Here is a 22293-nt window from a genome sequence, read left to right as displayed (position 1 = left end):
ACCGCGCTATCAAATAACAAACTTCAAATCTAGGTATCAAGAGCCAATGGCAACAACACCAAAGAGAATTAAACCACTACGTTTAAGAGATTCCCAAAGTGATGTAACTTGGGGTCGAAATCGGTTTAATAAGGATATAAGCATACAAAATCTGACACTGGGGGTGAAAGCCTTATTAATTATCACAAGTTTTTATTTGAAATATTCATGATACTGTATTAGTAGTGTTATGTGTACCAACTTGTGTAAAATGACTAATATTTTAGTAGGAAGTACCATATTTGCACTTTTAAAAAACGAAATCAACAAGCCAGCAAGTAGAGAAAATAGGAAAAAAGTAGAGATTGTTTTTCTTAAGTAATAAGACTATGGGGTTCTAAGACAACAATTTCAGGGGCTCTTGTCCAAAATAGTTTGTATGTATGTAATCCTTGGTCTAAATTGAAATGCCACACATGTGTAAGCTGTGCGACGGCTGTTTGCTTCGTATTTTCCAGTTAAAAAGACAAAGAAAACATACAGAAGTCGCGGTTGTACGAGTCAACACTGGTCACTTTATTGAACTTACCTTACAGTCTGGAAGAAAAGTAACGAATTCCGAGAAAGAATGTCAAATGGCTTTTGGCAGCCGTTAGTTTACAGACATAATATGAATAAATAGTGTTAATATTCTATGGAAAAAAAATATTTTATTTCGAAATGTAAAGGTTGAATAGATAGTCAATTATTTTCTTATTTGTTGATTAGTTAGTGGTAGCTACAAATAATTTAATATATGAAGTTTTAAAACCATTTAAATAGAGACAGTAAATATTCTCTACTTATTTAAATTACTGTTGTTATTAATTGTTTGTTTGTTGTTAAATAACAACATGTTCTTTTTATATTAGAAAAAAGAACACATGATTATTTGCCGAGTGAGATAAAAGTCAGCACTTCAGCCAAGTCTTAAACACTTCAAAATGTGATGGTAGTCGTCACTACGGAGTTGGTCGCTTTTGTTTCGATCGCCGTATAATTTTTTTTCATTACTGTCCAAATAATGCAATAACTATTTTTAAATTATTATTATGCTAATTTGACCTAGTTTTATATCGGTATATGTAATATGATAAATAAATAAAAAAAAAATTCAATAATTATGTCCTTCGAATGAAATTTGACTTGTTAACACCGAAAGAAAGGCACTTTTGTACCATACTGTTGCGGTGGTTATTTTCGCAATTATCAACAGCACACTAAATCATTTTAGTGCATCAGCACGTTGGCTAATGATTGTGGTTCAACCTAACTGAACACAAATATCTCACGTTTATATGTTTACTCAACATTCATAACATTTATCAATTTATGTATATTTAAGTAAGTATATTGTATTAAAATATATCGTTGTTTTGCAACCCATAACACATGCTATATGCCTAATGTGAGGCAGGATAATTTGTATAAAAGTGTGTCAATATTATTATTATTAACGTTCATTCTCCACAAGACTGTGTAGTCTGTGCAACGTGGCGGTGATCATATTAGACTCTATTTATCACGATATGAAGAAAGACTAGCAGCAACTTACAATCACAGTTATTTTCACATGCTATGACACTCGCTTATTGTAGTTTATCTACTTAATGTCCTATTGACATTTCTTCTCATTGACAAAACTGATGAAGCTCATGAAGTTAAAATGTCACATGTCAAATTCACAAATGTCAGCCTGAAAAGAATTGGCAATTATTGGCAATCGCAAATTTCAATTCGCAATGCCGTTCCGCTGAGTGCGGTTGTATACGGGCTGTACGATCGTGTGTTATTGAAAATTATTGCGAGATTTTATTGTTTTTCTCATTGCACCGGTGGTTGTCCGCTATCGCTAGCTATCAGCTATGGCGGACGAAGAAAATTGTGATGATGTTGTTGATCCAAAGGCGGGGCAGGCTTTTAAGCTGCGAGGCCGTAAAGGAGCACTGAAGAAGAAGAATGTTTACCTGGTGAAGGACCACAAGTTCATGCCGAGGTTCTTCAAGCAGCCAACATTTTGTTCCCACTGCAAGGATTTTATATGGTAAGTGATACATGTAAATGTAATTTTATGATACCTAGCTATGGTAAATTAAAAATAGTTCATGTTTACAATGGAACAGCGCGTTCAACTCAAGGCATAGTTTCCTCTTGATAACGCCCAGGATTATGGCAGAGAAACCATAAAATTAATTCAGGTCGCGGACGTGTGCACGAATGAAGCACTTAAAACATTATTATATGCAATCGTCTCTTGCACTGACGCACGTTACTATTATATTTTTGTTTTTGTGTCTGGTGCCTGTCTCTGATTGTCTCATTTAAAATAATCTGGCAAGGTCACAACCTAAACGTGAAAAATCTCTTATGAATAATAATGAGAGACACCCATAACAAAGAACCTATCTCTATTTTTTTTTCTAACTTTTAAGTAATTATTGGACTACGATTTTCCAGCTTTTAATTTATGCTTAATAGATTTATATTATATACCTTAAGATAATATCTTAATTAATTGCATATGTTTATAAAATTGTAAGCTATTAACAATAATGTGGCAATATTTTTCATCAGCTAGAAAAATATAAATAATTATTGTTCTGTCACTAATATAGTCACACAAATTCCAATTAGAATCACCATGTTGTATTACAATAGCAATAAAAAACTATTACATGTATTGTTACTTGCCTAAGAATATATATAATGAATATCTACCAAAACATGTCGAAGTAGGATGTGCTTAATAATATAAGACAATACTACTAGCTATTGATATTATGCTTAGTAAATTTAAAAACTGTTATTCTTTGAAAAAGAAAATCTGAAAGGCGAACAGACAGCACTGATGAACATTGTTGTTTTCTTAACAATTTTAATGTCTCGCATATGTTTGGGTACCAGATATTGAGTGTACTCTTGCTATGGATAGAAATTAGCACATAGGCGTCTAAGAAAATGTATTTGTTATGTCTATTTAGTGTAGGCCTTATCTAAGCTTTCCTGATAATAAGCTTCTCGCAACAAAGGATGTATATTGATCTTATTTGATAAATAGATTTGGTTTTGTGGACTCTCTCCTTATTCCTGCCACAAATTTTCAGTATAATAGCACCAATAATGTAAATAGGTACCCTATTTGTATGTTATGTATACCACACTCTGTGACAAACAAAATTCATTGGCATTATGTAGGTATATCTAGTCATATTGCTTCCTTTACTAGAAATATATCTGGGAATTTTCCCGAGAGCTATTCACATGATTGTTGCAGCCAAATTTTAGTATCACCATATTTACCATCTCGATGTGTGGTTTTCAAGGAGTTTACTTTTTTGTGCAATGTTTTCTGGCCAATATGCCATGTGTACATTTATCTAAAAAGCTGGCAACTCTTGTGTGATACCTCTGCCATCCCCATTTGTCCTCCTTTTACGTAAAACAACCACGATATTTACGATGTACCTATGTCCTATACAACTTACGTCATTAAAATCTTCATTCATAACAATTTATGCGTAGCTAATATTATTTCGTTTGCGTGACAATCTGACCATTGCATCTGATTTAAATGCGTCATTTATTGTGTTTTAGTTTCTTATTATATTATACGCATTCAAAAAATTAATTTACTTGATACCAATTGACAGAACTGAAATAATATTATACAAAAGATAAAGGTTTTCTGTAAAAATTGTATAATTTGCTCTGATTGATGACAATCAACAAAAAAAAAACAAAAAAATAATGTAACACTACTGTACTGTTTTAGCTTTAAGATCTTTGTGAGGAGAAAATAAATAGATATTATTATTATTATTATTAATCATTTCACAGCAGCTCTACGTAACAGCTAAGCCTTAGACGATCTTCAAAAATAAAGTGCTCAGCATGTCTAAAAATGGTTTTCACTTCAAAAAGTACCTTAAGTTTCGTGACGTGTTCCTGAGGCACTGGACGCAAAGGATCCGAACTGCAAAGTTCTGAAGAGAAAATAAAATGCTTCCAGATACTTTAAGCGGAAAATTGCCCGTGCGAAATTAATGATCTTTGCCAAAATCAGTGAACACTAACTTTTGAACTAACCCGTCCGAAACACGCAAGTTCTGGGCATTGTCGATACTGTATGTCTGAAGTAAGAGTAAGAGTGTGCAAAAAAAAATTAAATATGAAATCTGTTTTCATTAAACGTATTCCGGATGGCATTTCTCTCATCGTGCTGAGAACGTGTGCTCTTGAGTTGACGCCGCGCCGGTGCTAAATAAACGGAAAAGGCGAAGTCCCGAACTTATGGAATTCAGCCTTTGTACATACAACCCCCAAAAAGCTATGCTATTAGTTACCTCCCTGCTCTTCAAAATCACCGAGAGCATAATTTAGCGCTAAATTTTGGTCTAAGGGGCGGTCTCTCCATTACCAAAGTGTTTTTTAAATATCATTTAGAAAGTCATTTATGTTATATATATATTTATACCTTAATTCACACAATGTTTTGAATTTCGTAACACATTATTTTGTATGGTACCTTTTCTGGGATCATGTTTTAGAAACATATGCATCGCGCAACACAATTTTGTTTTAAACGATAAGTAGGCATAACAGTTTATGTTAGTTTTTTTTATTTGGAGAAAAAACAAAACAATTATCTAAAATCTAGATTCTAGGTACATATAAGAAAAAGTCTAATGCTACAGAATTTATAAGCTTCATTTTAGTTCATGAATTGCAGTAATTCTCTTGTTTATTATATTTTTAAATTGTGCTAATTTAATGATATTAAAATCTAAATCAATATCAACAGAGACTAAAGTTTTTATTGAATAAATTCATAAGTCTATTAATTGGAGCGCGGAAAGCTGCATTTGTGCGACATCTGTTATCTATTAATGGTTCTTGGTACTAGACCAAGTGTAGGTATTCTAAAATTAATATCTTGCAAAAGTTCTTGAGTGTTGAGTCAGATAATGTTGTAAAATTATAATGAGTTCATGAGAACTTAATCTACTTTTATTTAGTCGAAAATGTATAGCACGCAAAAACTTTTTCTGAATTATTTCTATTTTTTCACCATAAATAGAGTAATAGGGATTATAAATCACAGACGCATATTGAAGATATGGTCTTATTAAGAGTTTTATAAAGAATCAAGTATGATAACATTAGCATACCTTTAGTGGTAATATAGTCGATATGAATATCTAATATAACCTAATATATCTAATATATACCTAATATATCTAATATATACCTAATATATCTAAATATCCTTTTGCTAACATTACGATAATCAATATTTCTAGATAATTCGTTATGCCTGTGTACATACATTACATTATTAATAATATATTCTACACAGTGTTGATACGCAAAAGATTGTATATCATTGATATGTACGATGCATGCATGCATTGTTTTGCAGATGATAGTACTGGAGATGCCAGATGGTTATACCGGGCATGCATGTCTTTCTTGGGAAATCGACTTGTTTTTTCTGTTGAGTCCTTCCCTAAGAAGGTCGCGGAATGGTGTTAAATGAACCCTCGGATGATTGAAAGTTTTCGCGTTAACCACAAAAAACCATATTTGTCATATCACCGCTCTTTGACAACACTCCCATTGATGCCTCTTCTAGCATTGGAAACCTGGGTCTCGAATCTTGAGCGATTGCCAATTCCGTAGTCACCTGGAAGGGAAAGTTAAATTGGCTTCGACGAAACTGATACTTAATAACAACTAGGCAATACTTCAAGCCGGCTCATTCTAGTGTTTTTAAAGCTCAGTTTCGACCACATATGAATTGATCTCATCAATGGTCTGGTGCACCCCAGTATCGGCTCGAACCATGGGACTACGTGCAACGCATAGCTGCATTGTGCGTCTTCTACCCCATATATCACGGAAAGTCTTTCGTAGAGCTGTTTGACCTAATTTTGGTTTGATACGCTACAAACGTGGATATCATCCCTACCATCTGGATGAATGGCGTTCTTCCACAGTGCGGTTTTCAAGGAAATTTCTACCACTTTCTATCAAACTTTAGAATGAACTTCTTTTCCCGGTGTTCTTAGTAAGATAGGATATGGGTACGTTCAAATAAAACCGCGTACGTTGCACCAGTGGGAGGCACCTTTGCACAGGCTGCCGGCTAGATTATTATTATTATTAACAGTGCCTATTTCTGCCGTGAAGCAGTAATGTGTAAGCATTACTGTATTTCGGTCTGAAGGGCGCCGTAGCTAGTGAAATTACTGGGCAAATCAGACTTAACATACTTAATACGAATTAACTTATGTCTCAAGGTGACGAGCGCAATTGTAGTGCCGCTCAGACTTTTTGGGTTTCTTAAAATCCTGAACGGCACTGCATTGCAATATGCAGGGCGTATCAATTAACATCAGCTGAACGTCCTGCTCGTCTCGTTCCTTACTGCCATAAAAAAGAAACTACTGTGATCCTCTCGTTTTGCAAGAGGGCGATGGTGATCAGTTGTCATCAGGAGACCCGAGGAGGTATCCTCTTCCATAAAACAAATTGTGCGAACAGATAAACTGATACCGAAATAACCTACATTTAATAAAACTCTTTCAACAATAAACATAAAATAATATTTTGTTGAAAATGTAAATTTATATTGTTTTCTCTCTCAATTTCAATAAGATTGGCTGTGATAATTTTAAAACGGAAAATATTTTGGGAGCGTCGAAATATTTGTCGTTGTGAAAGCAACGTGCGAACACAATGCTGATTTATAAATTCTATTCTCGTTATAATGGCCACAATTTGTATTTGTATAGTCTGGTTATATTTCTGTGTATTTCATAAAGTTGTATCGTTTTTCTATACTTTGCTTTGTTACATAATTCAGGGCCTATTTCTGCCGTGAAGCAGTAATGTGTAAGTTATTGTGTTTCAGTCGGAAAGGCGCCGTAGCTAGTGAAATTACTGGGCAATTGAGACTTGACATCTTATCTCTCCAGATTTTATTATTTTATTTTATTTTTTTATTCAATTAATAAAATTATCTTAATATATATAATAATAGAGACATACTCGCAAAACCTCTAAGGTTTATGTGCGAGCGGTAAGTTCGCATTACAATAATTGTTTTAATTACTTAAGACTTAATATAACATATTATTATTAAAAATATACATCGTAGGTATTCCTGGTTATTAGCTTCTAGATAGTATTTTTTTAGCTTTACTTTGAAATTTTTCTTTTGCAGATATATATCTATTAGATCATAAGGTATTGTATTTAATATCCTAGGTAATACATAGTTACAGGTTCTTTTACCATATACATTGTTATATTTAGGTAAACAAAACTTATTTAGGTAGGCTAGTTTCCTCATATTTTGTTTTCTTTCATATTTCTTAACATTACAATAAGTATTATTATATTCTACAACTAAAATAGCGAAGATGACGAGCGCGGTTGTAGTGCCGCTCAGAAAATTTGGGTTTTCCAATAATCCTGAGCGGCACTGCATTGTAATGGGCAGGGCATATCAATTACCATCAGCTGAACGTCCGGCTCGTCTCGTCCCTTATTTTCATAAAAAAATATTTTGTATCGTACATGTTATTAAGGCCTTACCGTAGGTTAGTTTAACGTAGGTTTTACCGTGGTTTTACCCATTGTTCGACTCCTTTCATTATTATTTATTTGTATTTAGGTAATTTATACATGCATATTGAGTTAGCCAACTTTTTTTTTATCCTGTACTTCTAGTGGCAGAGTTAGTAATACTATAAATTTTGAAGTCGACTCATTATATTACAATTGAAAACTATTTGGCTCGGCTTGTTCTATCATCTCGTCTTTAGTTGGATGATTTATTGAGTAACAATGTGACGATTTATAGCTTAAAACAAGAACTGTATTTATATACGAGTGGACTAGCACATCAACTTCTACATTCAAAATATCCCCTTTGTCATAGGCAAGGCAACTCATAGGGCGCAAGAGCCACACTATCTATAAAGGTCACAAGATAGATTTCTGTCCTTAAAGGTTGTTATTTCTTTAAGATTCAGGGTCCCTAAAGCCGACAGCTGATTCCACAGAATGGCTGATGGCTGGAATTGATGTGGTAATTTTTTATGAGACAAATTTAAAATTACTTAAATAAGCATTCTTAATAAAATTTGGATTATGAAATAACTTATTGAAATTCAGAATCATTCACAAACACATTCGTAAGAGAATTGCCTCAGGGCTGAAAACGGTGAGCGAGAAAACCAGCTGGACTTTTTTTATAACAAAATTGTTACTTAATAAAAAATTGTACACTTTGTTCTGTTTCACCCATTTGGTTACAGAACACCAGTAATATTGGCTTCGGTACAATTTCGAGTTTTACAATTTTTTCTGCTGAAGTAAAAATAATATCTGATATTTATTACTCTGTATTCGCAAGTGTGGAAAGCTAAACAGCTTTCCATCCCGACTCTGCCGAAGCGGAGACGAGAGCATTTCATTAATGGCACATCGGCTTCGCATAGCCGAGTGGTTAGCGATCCTACCTACTAAGCTAGAGGTCCCGGGTTCGAATCCCGGTAGGTGCAAGCATTTATATGATGAATATAGATGTTTGTTTCCGAGTCATGGATGTTTAAATGTATTTATGTATGTTTATATGAATATATGTATGTTTAAGTAAGTATATTGTATGAAATATATCATTGTCTTGTAACCTATAACACAGGCTATACATGCTTAAGTTGGGGCAAGATAATTTGTGTAAAAAGTGTGTCAATATTATTATTATTATAGCAGATATTGTAGTGTAGATAGAGGAAGAAGTGTTTCATATAAGTCAGAAAATCGAGATGATTCTTGCAATTGGCGAAGCGCGCGGCGCAGAGAAGAGGAAATATCAGCAGGGTTTGTCACCCGTAGTTCCCCCGCTATCGCGCAAAGCAATTTGCATGAGCTGGTCATCTGCGGCAGATGAGCTCTTCTCTAACCTTAGATCATTTATACGCCTAGAGAGACTATGGCAGCTGTGAAAACATCGAAAAAAATTCATTTTAGAACGAACCTCTATTTTGAGCAAAGCACGCACACTCAGAGTCTCATACAAATCGCTGATGTAAAACGTAGCTTGTCACGCACACTAAAGTATTCTTTAAATATGATAATTTAGGATTAAAAATAATAATAAACCTGGCCTGTTTTTATCGGATTGAGAGACTCTATCTAGACATAAATATATGTGCGTATATATTTATCCCCATATTTGAATATGTGCGAAGGGAACTATGGCTGGTCCACGCGTCAACTCGTGAACGGGTGCTGCTTGTGGTGCCAGGTCGACCTGTTACTCGTATAGTTAGAAAATCAGTGTATTTGTTGGATGCGATTACTAATTATGACAGTAATCACGACCATCATGTTCACGAAGCATCAGCTATACTTTTTCCGAACATATGGTAGATTCAGTAATTTAAAAAAAATGTTTATACAAAAGCGCTTAATTTAAGCCCAATTGAATAAAAATTTGACTTTGCTTTAGGCCTAGCTATACGTTGATTTAACATTCCCAACCTAACTTATAAAGTAAAATAAGATTCTACACGTCTCTGTCACCTCACGACACATTCAATGACGAATGTTATACGGCGAATAACAAATTATTGACGTCAGCAACATCGACGATCTATAGTTTTTTTTGTATATTTAACACAATACTCTTCGGAAGACTATACAAAAATAACCTTTAATTACTAACAATTTGTTCTATTTTTCAATTATAAGACTTATAGTAATTGTTTGCAATTAAGTGGTCGTTATTTTAATTGGTGCCATATTTATTTAATACAAAGTAATCTAATAGGTAATCTGCCATAATAGGTCCGTTTTGTAACAAGTTTAGGTATACGAGAACACTTACGGCCGTTTACAATAACCTATCTATCCTTAGTTTAACTTACTAGAGGTAGATAAATCTTTCCTTTTACGCTTACTTACATTTCAGTAACTTATTGACAGACAGCATTGGACCATAACTATATTCGACATAATTATGGATAGATAAGATCTTGTCATTTAACGTTGACAGCAATGCATCCGTAACTTAAGCTAAGGATTGACAGGTTATTGAATAATATTAATAAATTAATTTTAGTATGAGTATGGATATCTTATACAATATTTTTTTATTGTTTTTTAAAACCATACTACGCATCTCTATTTTTTTGGTGGTAGGTCTGTAGGTACTGTGGACCTATTTTCGACAAAATATCCTGGAAATAGCCTTTCTTTTGTCCACTATTAGAGCTGGTAACTGGTTCTCGTCTAAATGACATGCCGACATCGAGTCGCTGAACAAATCTCTGTTGTTACAGAGTGACTTAATTTCTCTGTTGTGAGAGCAGTGACTTAATTTCCCATAGAAATTGTGCGTAAATCCGCGTATTAAGGCCTGCTTTAAAGGCAGTGTTTTTACTGCTGAGACTGAGACAAGTTTAGGCGAGTATACGAGTCTAACAATTTGTTATGTTTAACTAAGTTTAACAAGTGATAACCCTCACTTATGGGATTAAGCACACAAATAAAACTGAAAACAAAATTTTATGAACGATGGACTCGAACCCTCTCGCGTTCCGTGCGAGCGCTCTTTCCAACTGATCCAACCGTTCGAGTGACGCATCGTCATTAAATTGTTTGTTCAAATCTCATTTGTGATGCTGGTTGTGGCTTCATCTACAGAATCTACTTTACAGTTTATATTCTGCTTAACCCCAATATTTGTATATCAAATATAAATACTATATTAGTCAAATATAGGAGTGATAACTCTCACTTCTGGGATTAATTACACAAATAAAACTGAAAACAAAACTCTATTATCAGTTTAAAACATAACAAATTGTTTAGATTTACAAGAGCGACATCTCAAGTCAATTTCCTTCTAAATACTTAATACTTAATCTACCGAGGTCCTTCTGACAGTTCAGTACGAGTGGGTGGTAATATAACATTGTTGTAATATAGAGGTAATATAACTGTTTTATCGTTTTTAAAAAACCACACTAGGCATCTCTAGGTGTTATCTAGCAGGTCTACTATATGCCTATTTGGTGAGAAGACGTCCTGAAAATAGCCCTTCCTTTATACTCTTCACACAAAACGTTTTGAATTGATGATGCAGATATATTATCATGAACATATAACATTACGTAGAAACATCGCCGACGTCTCATTATTGATGATGATAGCTCAATCTAAAATCAATTGTCCATACCTCCTTACCAAAGTTAGTTTATATGTACCATACTAGTAGTATTAAAACATTTAGATAATATCGACCTATTCTGCTCTCACGTGCAGTCAGCTAAAATAATTTTGGCTAATTATTCTGAGGGCTAGATCCTAAATAGGATTGTATTGTATATAATCTAGTTTATAAGTTTTAAATCTTGCAAATTCAAATATTTCTATTCAAAATAGGATATGAAATCACTTATTGAACGTCAAAAACTAACACCCATTCAAAAGAGACTGCCTCAGACCTGAGAAGAATGGGCGCAAGAAACTCAGCGGTCTTTTTTTTTAAAATATAAAATATGGATTACAATATGATATCGTACAATAAACATTTATAATTAAAGAGCCTGAGGGTGTTCGCTTTATTCCCAGTCCGTGGTCGTGAATATCGTTTATGCTATAATAACCTTTGCCACACAAACGTTTTTAACAATTCTTTTAAATTTCGTAACACATTTGTTTTGTACATTTTCTAGGATCATATTGTAGAAGCATATACATCGCCCAACAAAAGACTTACTAACTAATGTTGTATCTAGTCTTAAGCGGAAAGCATTGTAATTTTTAGTTGATTTTTTACTTGTGTAGGCTCATAAATGGCCTTTACTTATTAACATTTACATTTAACTCTGTATTATGGGTGTCAGGCCCCCTAATATAAATAAATAAATAAACATATACATCATTGATGTCAATAATGTAGCGTTGGTAGATTGTTGATATGATTGCGGTGTTGTTTCACAATTATCGAAATTAATTGCGGTACGGAGTCGTAATCTCGGACGCGAACTCTATCTTTTAAGTCGTGACTCACCGCCCATTAGAGCAACACCCGCCATTGTTGGACTTGTGATTGAGATTGATCACTGCGAAGACAGCTCGTCAAATGAGATACGATGTCTGTTGTTTAGAGCAATCGATGCCCCTGAACCAGTCCATACCGCTTCTAATGTCTGGCCATAATTTTTTTACCATTAAAAAACTTCTAATTTTATTTATTTTTAATTTCATTTCGCTTTGTTGTGTGTCTTCTACCACATTTATCACTGTGTTCCGAAGAGCTGCTTCACCTGATTCCTGCCGCCGAATTCCACCTTCGCACGACACGCCACCAATTAGGATATCATCCTCACCATCTGAATGTGGGGCGTTCCTCAATAGCGCGGTGTTTCCGGGGCGATACGACTTGGTACCTTTAAAACAAGCCGGGACATCTTCCGTTCCTTGAAGGCCGGTCTGTGATTTCTCTGCTATGGCTAGAGAATGTGGTCATTTAGCACTGACACTGGGTGACCTCCTTTCTCATAAAAAATAAGTATATTTGGAAGGTGTTTAGTATCTTAGAAACTTCTATTACTTCCTGCATAATTTTTTATCATTTGGTCTCTTTCGCGTAGCGTTGAGAAGACCTAAAATTTGGTGCTTATCGTGGTGACACCCCTATCCAGGACATGCCTTAAATCAATCCCTACAGTTTTGAGTGGCTTGCTTACTGCTCTGATACGCGTTCTAAAAGTACAAAAATATATTTTTGACTAATTCAAATTAAAAAATCAAATATTTTTATTCAAAATAGGATGTGACATCCTTTATTGAAAGTCAAAAAACTACCACCCATTCCAAAATGAATGCCTCAGACCTGAGAAGAATGGGCGCAACAAACTCAGCGGGCTTTTTTTTCATCCAATAAATATGTTTACAATGTAATATTGTACAATTAAACTTATTATTTAATAGCCTGAGGGCGGTGACTTCACTCCCAATCTGTGGTATCATTAAGAAAGTCATTTATGTTATAGTAACCTTTACCACACAAACGTTTTTTAACAATTCTTTTGAATAACGTAATACTTTTGTTTTGAACATTTTATGGGATCTTGTTGTAAAAGCATATACATCGCCCCACAAAAGACTTACTAACTCGACTAAGCCGAGTAGTAGGCATCATAAGTTTATGTCTATGGTGGATGGAAAAACTTACAGAATTTCAGACTTGTTGTACTTTGGAACTTAGGTATCGATATTATGGTCAGTTTTAGAAGACGTGGCCTCATCGTAAGTGAATTTGCCAGAAACTGTCATAGCCATAATGTTAACACCAGGAACAGACATAAACTGATGATGCCTACTACTCGGCTTAGTCGAGTTGGTAAGTCTTTTGTGGGGCGATGTATATACTTTTACAACAAGATCCCAGAAAGTGTTCAAAACAAAGGTGTTCCGTTATTCAAAAGAATTGTTAAAAAACGTTTGTGTGGTAAAGGTTACTATAACATAAATGACTTTCTTAATGATACCACAGATTGGGAATGGAGCGACCGCCCTCAGGCTATTAAATAATAAGTTTAATTGTACAATATTACTTTGTAAATGTTACTTATGTTATGTTACTTTAATTGTAAAACATATTTTTGATGAAAAAAAAGCCCGCTGAGTTTGTTGCGCCCATTCTTCTCAGGCCTGAGGCATTCACTTTGGAATGGGTGGTAGTTTTTTTTTTGACTTTCAATAAGTGATTTCACATCCTATTTTGAATAAAAATATTTGAATTTGAATTTGAAATGATCATTCAGAACATCGAGTTGCTGAAGAAATCTCTACAAAAAGCGATGACTTCATTTCCCATCGAAATTGTGTGTTTATCCGCATATTATAAGGCGTGAATTGAACCAATTTTATCTACATCCATGATTTAAATCCTCTATTAAAGATTCTGAAAAGTTAGCTTATTGCTAACATTAAAACACCCAATGTCCTAATAACCATTACATCATTCAAACGAGTGTTGTAATGTTGTACTGAATTTCATAACAACACTCCTTTGTGTTTTTTTTTCGATCCCTTCTTGCGCAAAGTGATTCAACAGACAGCCACACTCTTATTACTCGATGTGTGGTATCTGTATGAATTAATAAAAAAACATTTTCGTTTCCGCGCGTTCCGCACTACCATAACGTCGCACGCCGTAAAAAAAGTAAGTTTTTCGAATCCCCGCCATTTTACTTCGATATTTTATTGTTTTGTTTACAAAAAATTGCGATTCAAGTTTTGACAGCACACCGCCAGATATTTTAAACGCTGCAAAGGAACATAATATTCAAGTGAATTTTAATAATTGCACTATACAAAATGTAAATTACTACCAAAATAAATAGTTCTTTCATTAATACTTAGTTTATTTGTATACTAGCTGATGCCCTGCGACGTCGTTCGCGTACGCATTTTTACACCTTGGGTTATATTACTGGACTTTTAGTAGGGATCCCTAATTTTTTGAAAGTGTCATATAGCCTATAACACCCGGGGATAATGTAGCTTCCCAACAGTGAAAGAACTATTCAAATCGGTTCAGTAGTTGCGGAGCCTATTCAATGCAAACAAACAAACAATCAAATCTTTCCTCTTTATAATATTAGTATAGAGTATAGATAATCAGTAATGGTTGATATTAGGTTACTACTAGGACTGGCAGTTTTAATGTTAGCAGTAAGCTAACATTAAAACAGCCAGACTGTTTCAGAATCTTTTAGACGATTCATATTCTGGGTGCAGATTAAGTCTTGTATGCAACTGTTGATAATTAGGTATTACAACACTCATGTGATACTATTATCATACTTATCAACTTAAATTCGTGTTGTAATACCCCTTATTACACAGCAGTTGCATAAATAACTATTTTTTTCAGCTGAGATCTCAAGAACTAAATACTGTTATGTTAAGATTACACTACGGCATAAAAGTTTTTATTTGAAACAGAACTTATAACCCGATTGTTTTATTTTAGTTGTTAGAGCGTGGGTTGCATCTGTAGGTAGAGGATCAATATGTCATGCCTCTGGTTAAATATGTCATTCTCAAGGTTTCTGATTGTTGATATACAAGGCTATAGCACTTATAATAAAATTGAACATTGAAAATATATGAGCCTTTACATTTTAAACTTTTTTCATGTATTGGAACCATTGTTAAAAGCATTTATATCAATCTAAGGGAATCAATCAATGTATAATATATTTTATTGTAAAACATGTATGTACGTTACGAATAAACCATTTTTCTTTCCTTTAAGCGTATTCACCGCCAACTGAATACTCAAAAGATATCGCAAGTAGACACTTTGGGCAAGTTGTGTTCCGCAATGTCCTGTTTTGATGAAAGAAAGCGAAGATTTCCTTATCAAGAATGTTCCGTTATATTCGTTGGCTTATTTTCAACAGGAATATTTTTGCTCCCCACCTGGTTGTGTTCTCCAAATCCTCTTCAGTGCGGTTTACAAGGAACTTGCATACACAGACAACAATACAATGGAAAGAACTTCCGTACGAGAAATGGCCACTACCATATGAAAACTTCAAATATCGCGTAAACTTATCTTTACTTACTGACATCATAAAGAATTCTAAAGAAATCAATTTTGAGAAAATAAATGCCTTTTATGCCTTTTAGGACGGCAAGGCATCTGTTATTCCTCGGATGTTGCAAAAGAGTATGGGCATATCTTCCAACGGACTTTATAGTTTGCCTTCTGCTCGGTTTTTCAGTCACATAACCCATTTATATTATAATAATTAAAATTACAGTCGGCTTCATCTTTGAAAGAAAATATTCTATTTAAATTTACTCACTTAATGACAGAATATTATGGCATTAAAGAAAGATAAGTTATTCCAACTTAAAAAAAAATTATGTGTGTTCATTTCGAGAACGGCTGGACTGATTTGGCAAATTTAGGTCTTGAATTATTTGAGGATGTCCAGAGAAGGTTTAAAAGGTGAATAAATATGAAAAATGCTGCTAAATTATAAATAAAAACAACAAATTTGTTTTTCCTTTGATGTGTCCATACATAATTTCTATGAGAGAATTTATTGACGCACGGTTTGACAGTTCTGCTGTGAAACAATTTCATTACGACAGCAGGGTGCATATTTTACGAAGTAATTTTTGATGTTATGATATATTATTGACAAATTCATATAAAACATTATTTTATTTTTTATATACAGTACAACGTCTGTCGGGTCAGCTAGTATATAATAAAAATACGACGAACTGATTGCCTTCACGTTGGCGACAGATCATATGTTACCTTAGTAGTAGCCTTACATCGACAATCTGGCCGCAGCATAGTAGGAGCTCTTTAGTAAGCTGACGTCTTTATTGCAAGTGTCAATTGGTAAATCTAATATCATTAAACGAGCAATTCTTGTATATATATATGTATATAATCTGAATCTTGGAAACGGCTCCAACGATTTTCATAAAATTTAGTATAGAGGTAGTTTCGGGGGTGATAAATCGATCTAGCTAGGTTTCAATTTAAAAAAAAAATAGTTTTATCCGCGTTTTAATGAAAAACAGCTACAATAACATTAGAATACAAAGGTAAAGGTCGTTACACTCTTGATAGAGCGGTCGTGATCATCACGAAGTGAAAACTATATACAAGACTATAATAGCTCAGATGGGACTTTGGGTGATCCGGAATGCAGAAGACCCCGGTCCGAATCCAGGTGTTCTATTAGTTTTTTTTTGTTCAAGTTTTGCACATCCTGAAAAATCCGAGCAAGGCTCGGTCGTCCGGATATTGAATAAATATACCAATCACAACACTACCAATAGGAGATTTATCGACTATTCCCGGTGTCGGAAAGTGACTCAGCATGTCAGCATTTGGCCTAAACAGCTGCAGTCACTGACCTGTATAAATACCACTGGACAGGCTGTTCTATATGTTTGACAGCAAATATTTGTGCCTATTTGAAGCGCCACTCGCGAGAGTCCAGATAACTAATTTTGACGTATAATTTAAATGGCTGCGAAGGAACATACAATACTCTGAAGTATTTTTGCATTTTGAATGAATTTCGTTCGTTTTCCGTGTTATTTATACTAAAAGAATCAACGTTATAAAATACTATTTTTTTTGTAAATAGTTTCCCATCATCTATCGATATTTGTTGAGGTTGTCACCACTAGTTGTAGTACCGCACACTCTCGCTACATGGCCAATAGCGCCAAAATGGCGAATATCAAGCAGGCACAAAAGCACTTTGACAGTCGCCAGTCCGGTGGTATATAGTAGAGGTCAGTGGCTGCAATAGATATTTTACATCAAAAGTGGATTCCAATTACAAACGCTATTGTGTAAAGTGTACCAATAAACGGCTATAATACTATATAGACAATAGCTATTATTTCAATAGCCAACAAGAGCTCTACTCTGCAAACTTGTTAACAGCTGGCGGTGACATCGGGCAGAGAGTGTGTCACAGACAAAGTTGCCTCGTCAGCGAACTAGTTAGCTGTTTGTGGGCAAAACACGACTTAGGCGCCGAAGTAATGAGCTTAGCGCAGTCCTTCATACGTAAGGCGGCAATTACAAGTCGATCCTAAGGTATCTTGGATGTATGCAGGACCAGATTTCTTCAAAATACTAGACTTGATCTTTTTATAAAAGTCTATATGTCTTATTAATAAACGCAGGGTAAACTAACTCCAAGTTTAAAATTACTCCACCCTGTTATGTAATTGTACAAGTAAATTTATTGAAGTAGGCGTTACTTTGCGTAAATCCATAATTATACAAATGATTTGAGTTTTCTTTAGTGTTAATTGCCAGATTTTGGCGAGACATATCGAATTGTTTAAAGACAAATATTGGCGGAATTAACGCTAAAGAAAACTCAAATCATTTGTATAAGACATACAAGATTTATCAACGATATGTACTCGAACAGTTGGCCCAGTGAACGCGAGAGGTCGAGTCCCGCATCGTTCATAAATTTTGTTTTCAAATTTAATTTGTGCATATACTTACGTGTAGACAAACAAAGTATGCGAGTCAGAAGAACATCTCTAAGGAGATACAGCACAAGTAGAAAACTATAAACTACCTTGGTCACGGATTACCGGGCTGTCAGGTCATCTATTCTCTAGTATATTCAAAGTCTATGATTCGAAGCGTAACCAACGAAATTACTAAGATTTTACTGCCCGTCCGTATCTGCATCTTTACAAATAGCCAATACACACTACAATATAAAGTTGTCGTAATAATAGAGCTTTTGTTCTTAGGTAGTACTACGGTATCTTGTGCAGGAGCGCAGTGGAGACCTATCCTTAATCTAAAGTTTATTGGGTACATTTTCATAAAGTATCAGCCGATTTCCAGACCTTATCTATATAAATAAATTAAAAAAAAGCTCTCATGTAGTACTACATACTGAAGATTTTCTAAACGATCACACAGCGCCGTAATACTTATATTTTCCATATACTTTATGTACGCTTACGCTATTGTAATATTTTTAAACAAGGAGAATTTCTGGCATCGTTTCCTCTCTCAGAGTGCCATTTGTTTCTAAAGCGGAAAGGAATTCTAAGGGGTTCTTATATCGAGATAGTAAATCATTTTTATGACTAATTAGAGGTTGGCCATAAGTCGTACTTCTACCAAATGAAAAATGACCTCTTTAATCGTTAGGTATTTAGTTTTGTAATCTGCTATGTATGGGATTATTTAATATTTTTTTTATTAATTTTGTGTAATGTGTTACAAAGTTGTTATTTGTGCGTATAGTGCCTCAAGAAAAGTAATAAACACACACGCATACTGCTACTATAATATTTTTGTTACTGTTAATTTTTTTTTGTTATGAAAGTGCGTGGCCTTCTGACTCAGACACTTTATTCACTTAATAGAAGGCCATATCCACAACTATGTTTATACCATTTTTTTTTAATAAATAAATATTTTTTCAATTAATTCAATGGTATGCGTTTTAGCTTTCTGTACTTCTCTATGCGTAAACTTTTACTATGCAACTCTCACATATACATATTACAAATCTCACATTCTGCGGGCAAAGTGTGTCGTCCACGAAATGAACAATATCACATTCTTTCGAGGCTACAAATGGCATATCATTAGTGTAGACGAGGAATAAGATAGGTCCTAGAATTGCACCCTGAGGTTCGCTTACCTGCACTACAGCTCCTGATGAATGTTCACTATCTAATATGTATTATTATAGTCGTGTTTTAATAAATTTAAGATTAGCGAAAGCAATTAGACATTGCGAAGATGTATATATTCACAATACCATTCTTGGATTTTATAAATGTGACTGGCCGTTGTTTAGAATTGAAAAGCCATTATCCCGATGAATCTGTTGTCACAATAGCTGGCTCGCTCGTCCAGAGCTTGCTATTCTTTCTTTAATAGACAGCCTCTATAGTTGTCTGTTAGTAATCGAGTGCCTTATTGTTACAGGTATATGATACTTATAAGTAGTCTATTAAATATATTTCAATTTGTTATAAGAGGCATCTTGACTTTGTTCGATAAAAGAGCAACTTTACGATTTAGATCGCATTTTTATTTTAATACTCGAAGATGTGGGTTTGAATACTTCCAGTGTGAGGTAGCTGAGCCGTGACTGTGGGGTACTGTGAGTGTTACCACCAGAGGCGTGCGAGCAAGCAAATAATGAAATGATAAAAACAAAGCTGAGATATGCAATGTGCCACAAACTACACCATTATAACATTGACAGTTGACATACGACTAAGTAGAAAAGTGTGCTTAAATTGTCTATGAGCACACTTTTGCCATTCCTTTATCAGACTGCGAATGATATGTTCATAAATGTGAATAGAACGTCTAGAGGCAAGCATATCATATAGGAAATGAGGCGGTGCCTACTTCGTGATGAATCTAAATCTAGTGTTAAAGCTTATTTACTACCTACGGTAGGCAGTCTACAGATTGCCTATACGAAGCAAGCAGCGTTCCATACAACTTATGTCGTACTTTCGGACTACAGCGCAACCATGACCAGTTAGATCTACAGTGCCTACCTTGCTACAATACCAATGGACGCCCCTGGGAACGTCATTGCATGAAAGTAATAATAAAAGCAATAAAAAAGAGGCATCATCAAAATTCGGACGCATTAATGACGCAGTTGATAGTTTATTGACGATGCTCCCTGTGTGGTGCTAGCAACACGCGAGCGTGCAGCTTGTATCTCAGCGAATGTGCCCGCAATTTAGGAGTTTCTTGCGTCACTTCTTATCTCAGATGTATTATCGTTCTTGTGAAGCATACAATAAGATTAATTACTATCATGATGTATAGTCTTGCACCATGAACTGTTTCATTAAAAGTATCTAAACTAAATTAGGAAGCCGGATAAAGATATTTGCGTAATAAATACAGGTAGGTAAGAATTGTTCATGTACATTAACGCCTGTCGTTGGTTAACAAGAATGGGTTTATCTGATGGTAGGTGATCATCGATGTGCCCCATTCACACAATATTACAGTTCAGTGCTCATTTCACCGCCTTCTAGGGTGGGTCAGTGGCAGAAAGTGCTGATACAAAAACTGAGTTAACCCTTTACTTAGCAGAGAAAAAAATCTTTGAATATCAAAATAATTTTCATATTCCTAGAAAAATGCACAAAAAAATCACACAACACAGTGCCAAGAGTCCTTGATAATATGTTAAGATATCAATGTATCTCTAAAGATACATAGCCAAGTTACCTTTGACCTTATTGTATAATAATTTGTTTAGAAAAATAAGAAAAATGATCGCATTTTTATTCAAAAATCAGCACTTTTTGTTAAAATCAAAAAAAAAAATAACATTTAATATCATTTCTGTTAACAAACCAATAAAATAAACAATAATACAAAAGCTTCTCTGAGAAACAATATCACAAAATGAGATTTCCTTAGGTATGCTTGCTATGGAAATTCAAAATAACAATATCTGACGTCCAGTAGGTATGGCATACCGCACTTCATGCACAAGACCCTTGGCCCCAAATGTCGGAAAATGATTATATCCATCAAATCTGGCGTAGTAGTTGGCTTTGCAGTACGAGTTTTTTTGATGGTTTTCTTTGGTGTTGGTGGCATAAAATCAGATTTGTTTCATAGTTGTTGTCTCCCAGAATTCAGTAGCCCTTGTATTATACATGATAATATATAAAATCCAGCCGTTATTTACGCTCAAGATCTGTGAAAATATTGGCAAGTATTTGCTACGTATTTTCATTGCAGTTCTGTAGAGGGCAAGCAACATGTTCGTAAGATCTACACCTCCCATGTGCGCGTTGCAGTGCCGGCCTCTTGTTCAAAGTTTCTTGTTTGTCCAATAGAAATTTAAATGCTTCTTTTACGGGCGTAACAGGTACTATTCGGTTAATCCTGGGTATTTTGGTGATGGATGAATGGATGAAAGAAGAGAATCTTTACCTGAAGAGTTCAGGGAAATGGTTCCTAAATATTTTCATAGATATTTTTTGTTTTAGCGAAAATAATAGACTGAGAATTTTTCAAACTTTGATTGACAGATAGCATTGAACTATAATAAACGGTAATAGCAATATATCCGTAACAAGAGATACGTTATTGAAAACGGCCGCTAATAGATTAGTTAAAGTAAGTAGTAGTTATGTACGTACATATAATTAAATGTTTTTAAGCGCATTAATAACTTGCCAACAAATTGTTAAAGTCTGGCAAGATATATATCATTGTGTTAAAAGTGTACTAATTAAATTAAATTTAAAATGAATAAATAAAAAAAACATTTTTTTAATTATGAGTAAGATCTATCTGATAGTAACTGATAAGTGGATTCAGGATTCTTGAAAAGCAATGCGCGTCTCGTTGAGGCAAGATGTAGTCTCAATATTTCAGTAAATTATAACTGATTAATTACTGTTTGTTAATAACTGTTTGGCAGTATTTTGCATATGTGCAATGAAGCATCCTGCTGGTAACATTAAAATAGGATGAGAATGAGTGAAATAGGTGAAACTTTATAACAAGAAAGTTTAAATTAAAAAAATATATAATTAAAGTTATATCATTAAGTTATGAAATTTACGTCCCACTTTATAATAAACTAGCTGACCCAGCAAACGTATTGCCGATATTAAAATCGCGATACAAAAGTAACTGTTGATCGTAGATGGGTG

The 22293-nt window shown here is 34.3% G+C and overlaps 1 protein-coding gene across 1 annotated transcript in view; it reads left to right on the top strand.

Annotated features, from left to right (window-relative positions):
* The first annotated feature begins 1762 nt into the window (after nucleotides 1-1762).
* The window catches only part of LOC126972774 (protein kinase C, brain isozyme), a 189227-nt gene continuing 168696 nt past the window's right edge, over nucleotides 1763-22293 (top strand). The window contains exon 1 of the mRNA XM_050819814.1: nucleotides 1763-2062. Coding sequence (XP_050675771.1) covers nucleotides 1884-2062 — 179 coding nt within the window. The 5' untranslated portion in view covers nucleotides 1763-1883. The remainder of the gene's footprint in view (nucleotides 2063-22293) is intronic.

This window comes from Leptidea sinapis, chromosome 27 (assembly GCF_905404315.1).
Source record: "Leptidea sinapis chromosome 27, ilLepSina1.1, whole genome shotgun sequence".
Taxonomy (NCBI): Eukaryota; Metazoa; Arthropoda; class Insecta; order Lepidoptera; family Pieridae; genus Leptidea; species Leptidea sinapis.
The sequence above is the reverse complement of the archived record's forward strand: the minus strand, read 5'-3'. Positions and strand labels throughout refer to the sequence as shown.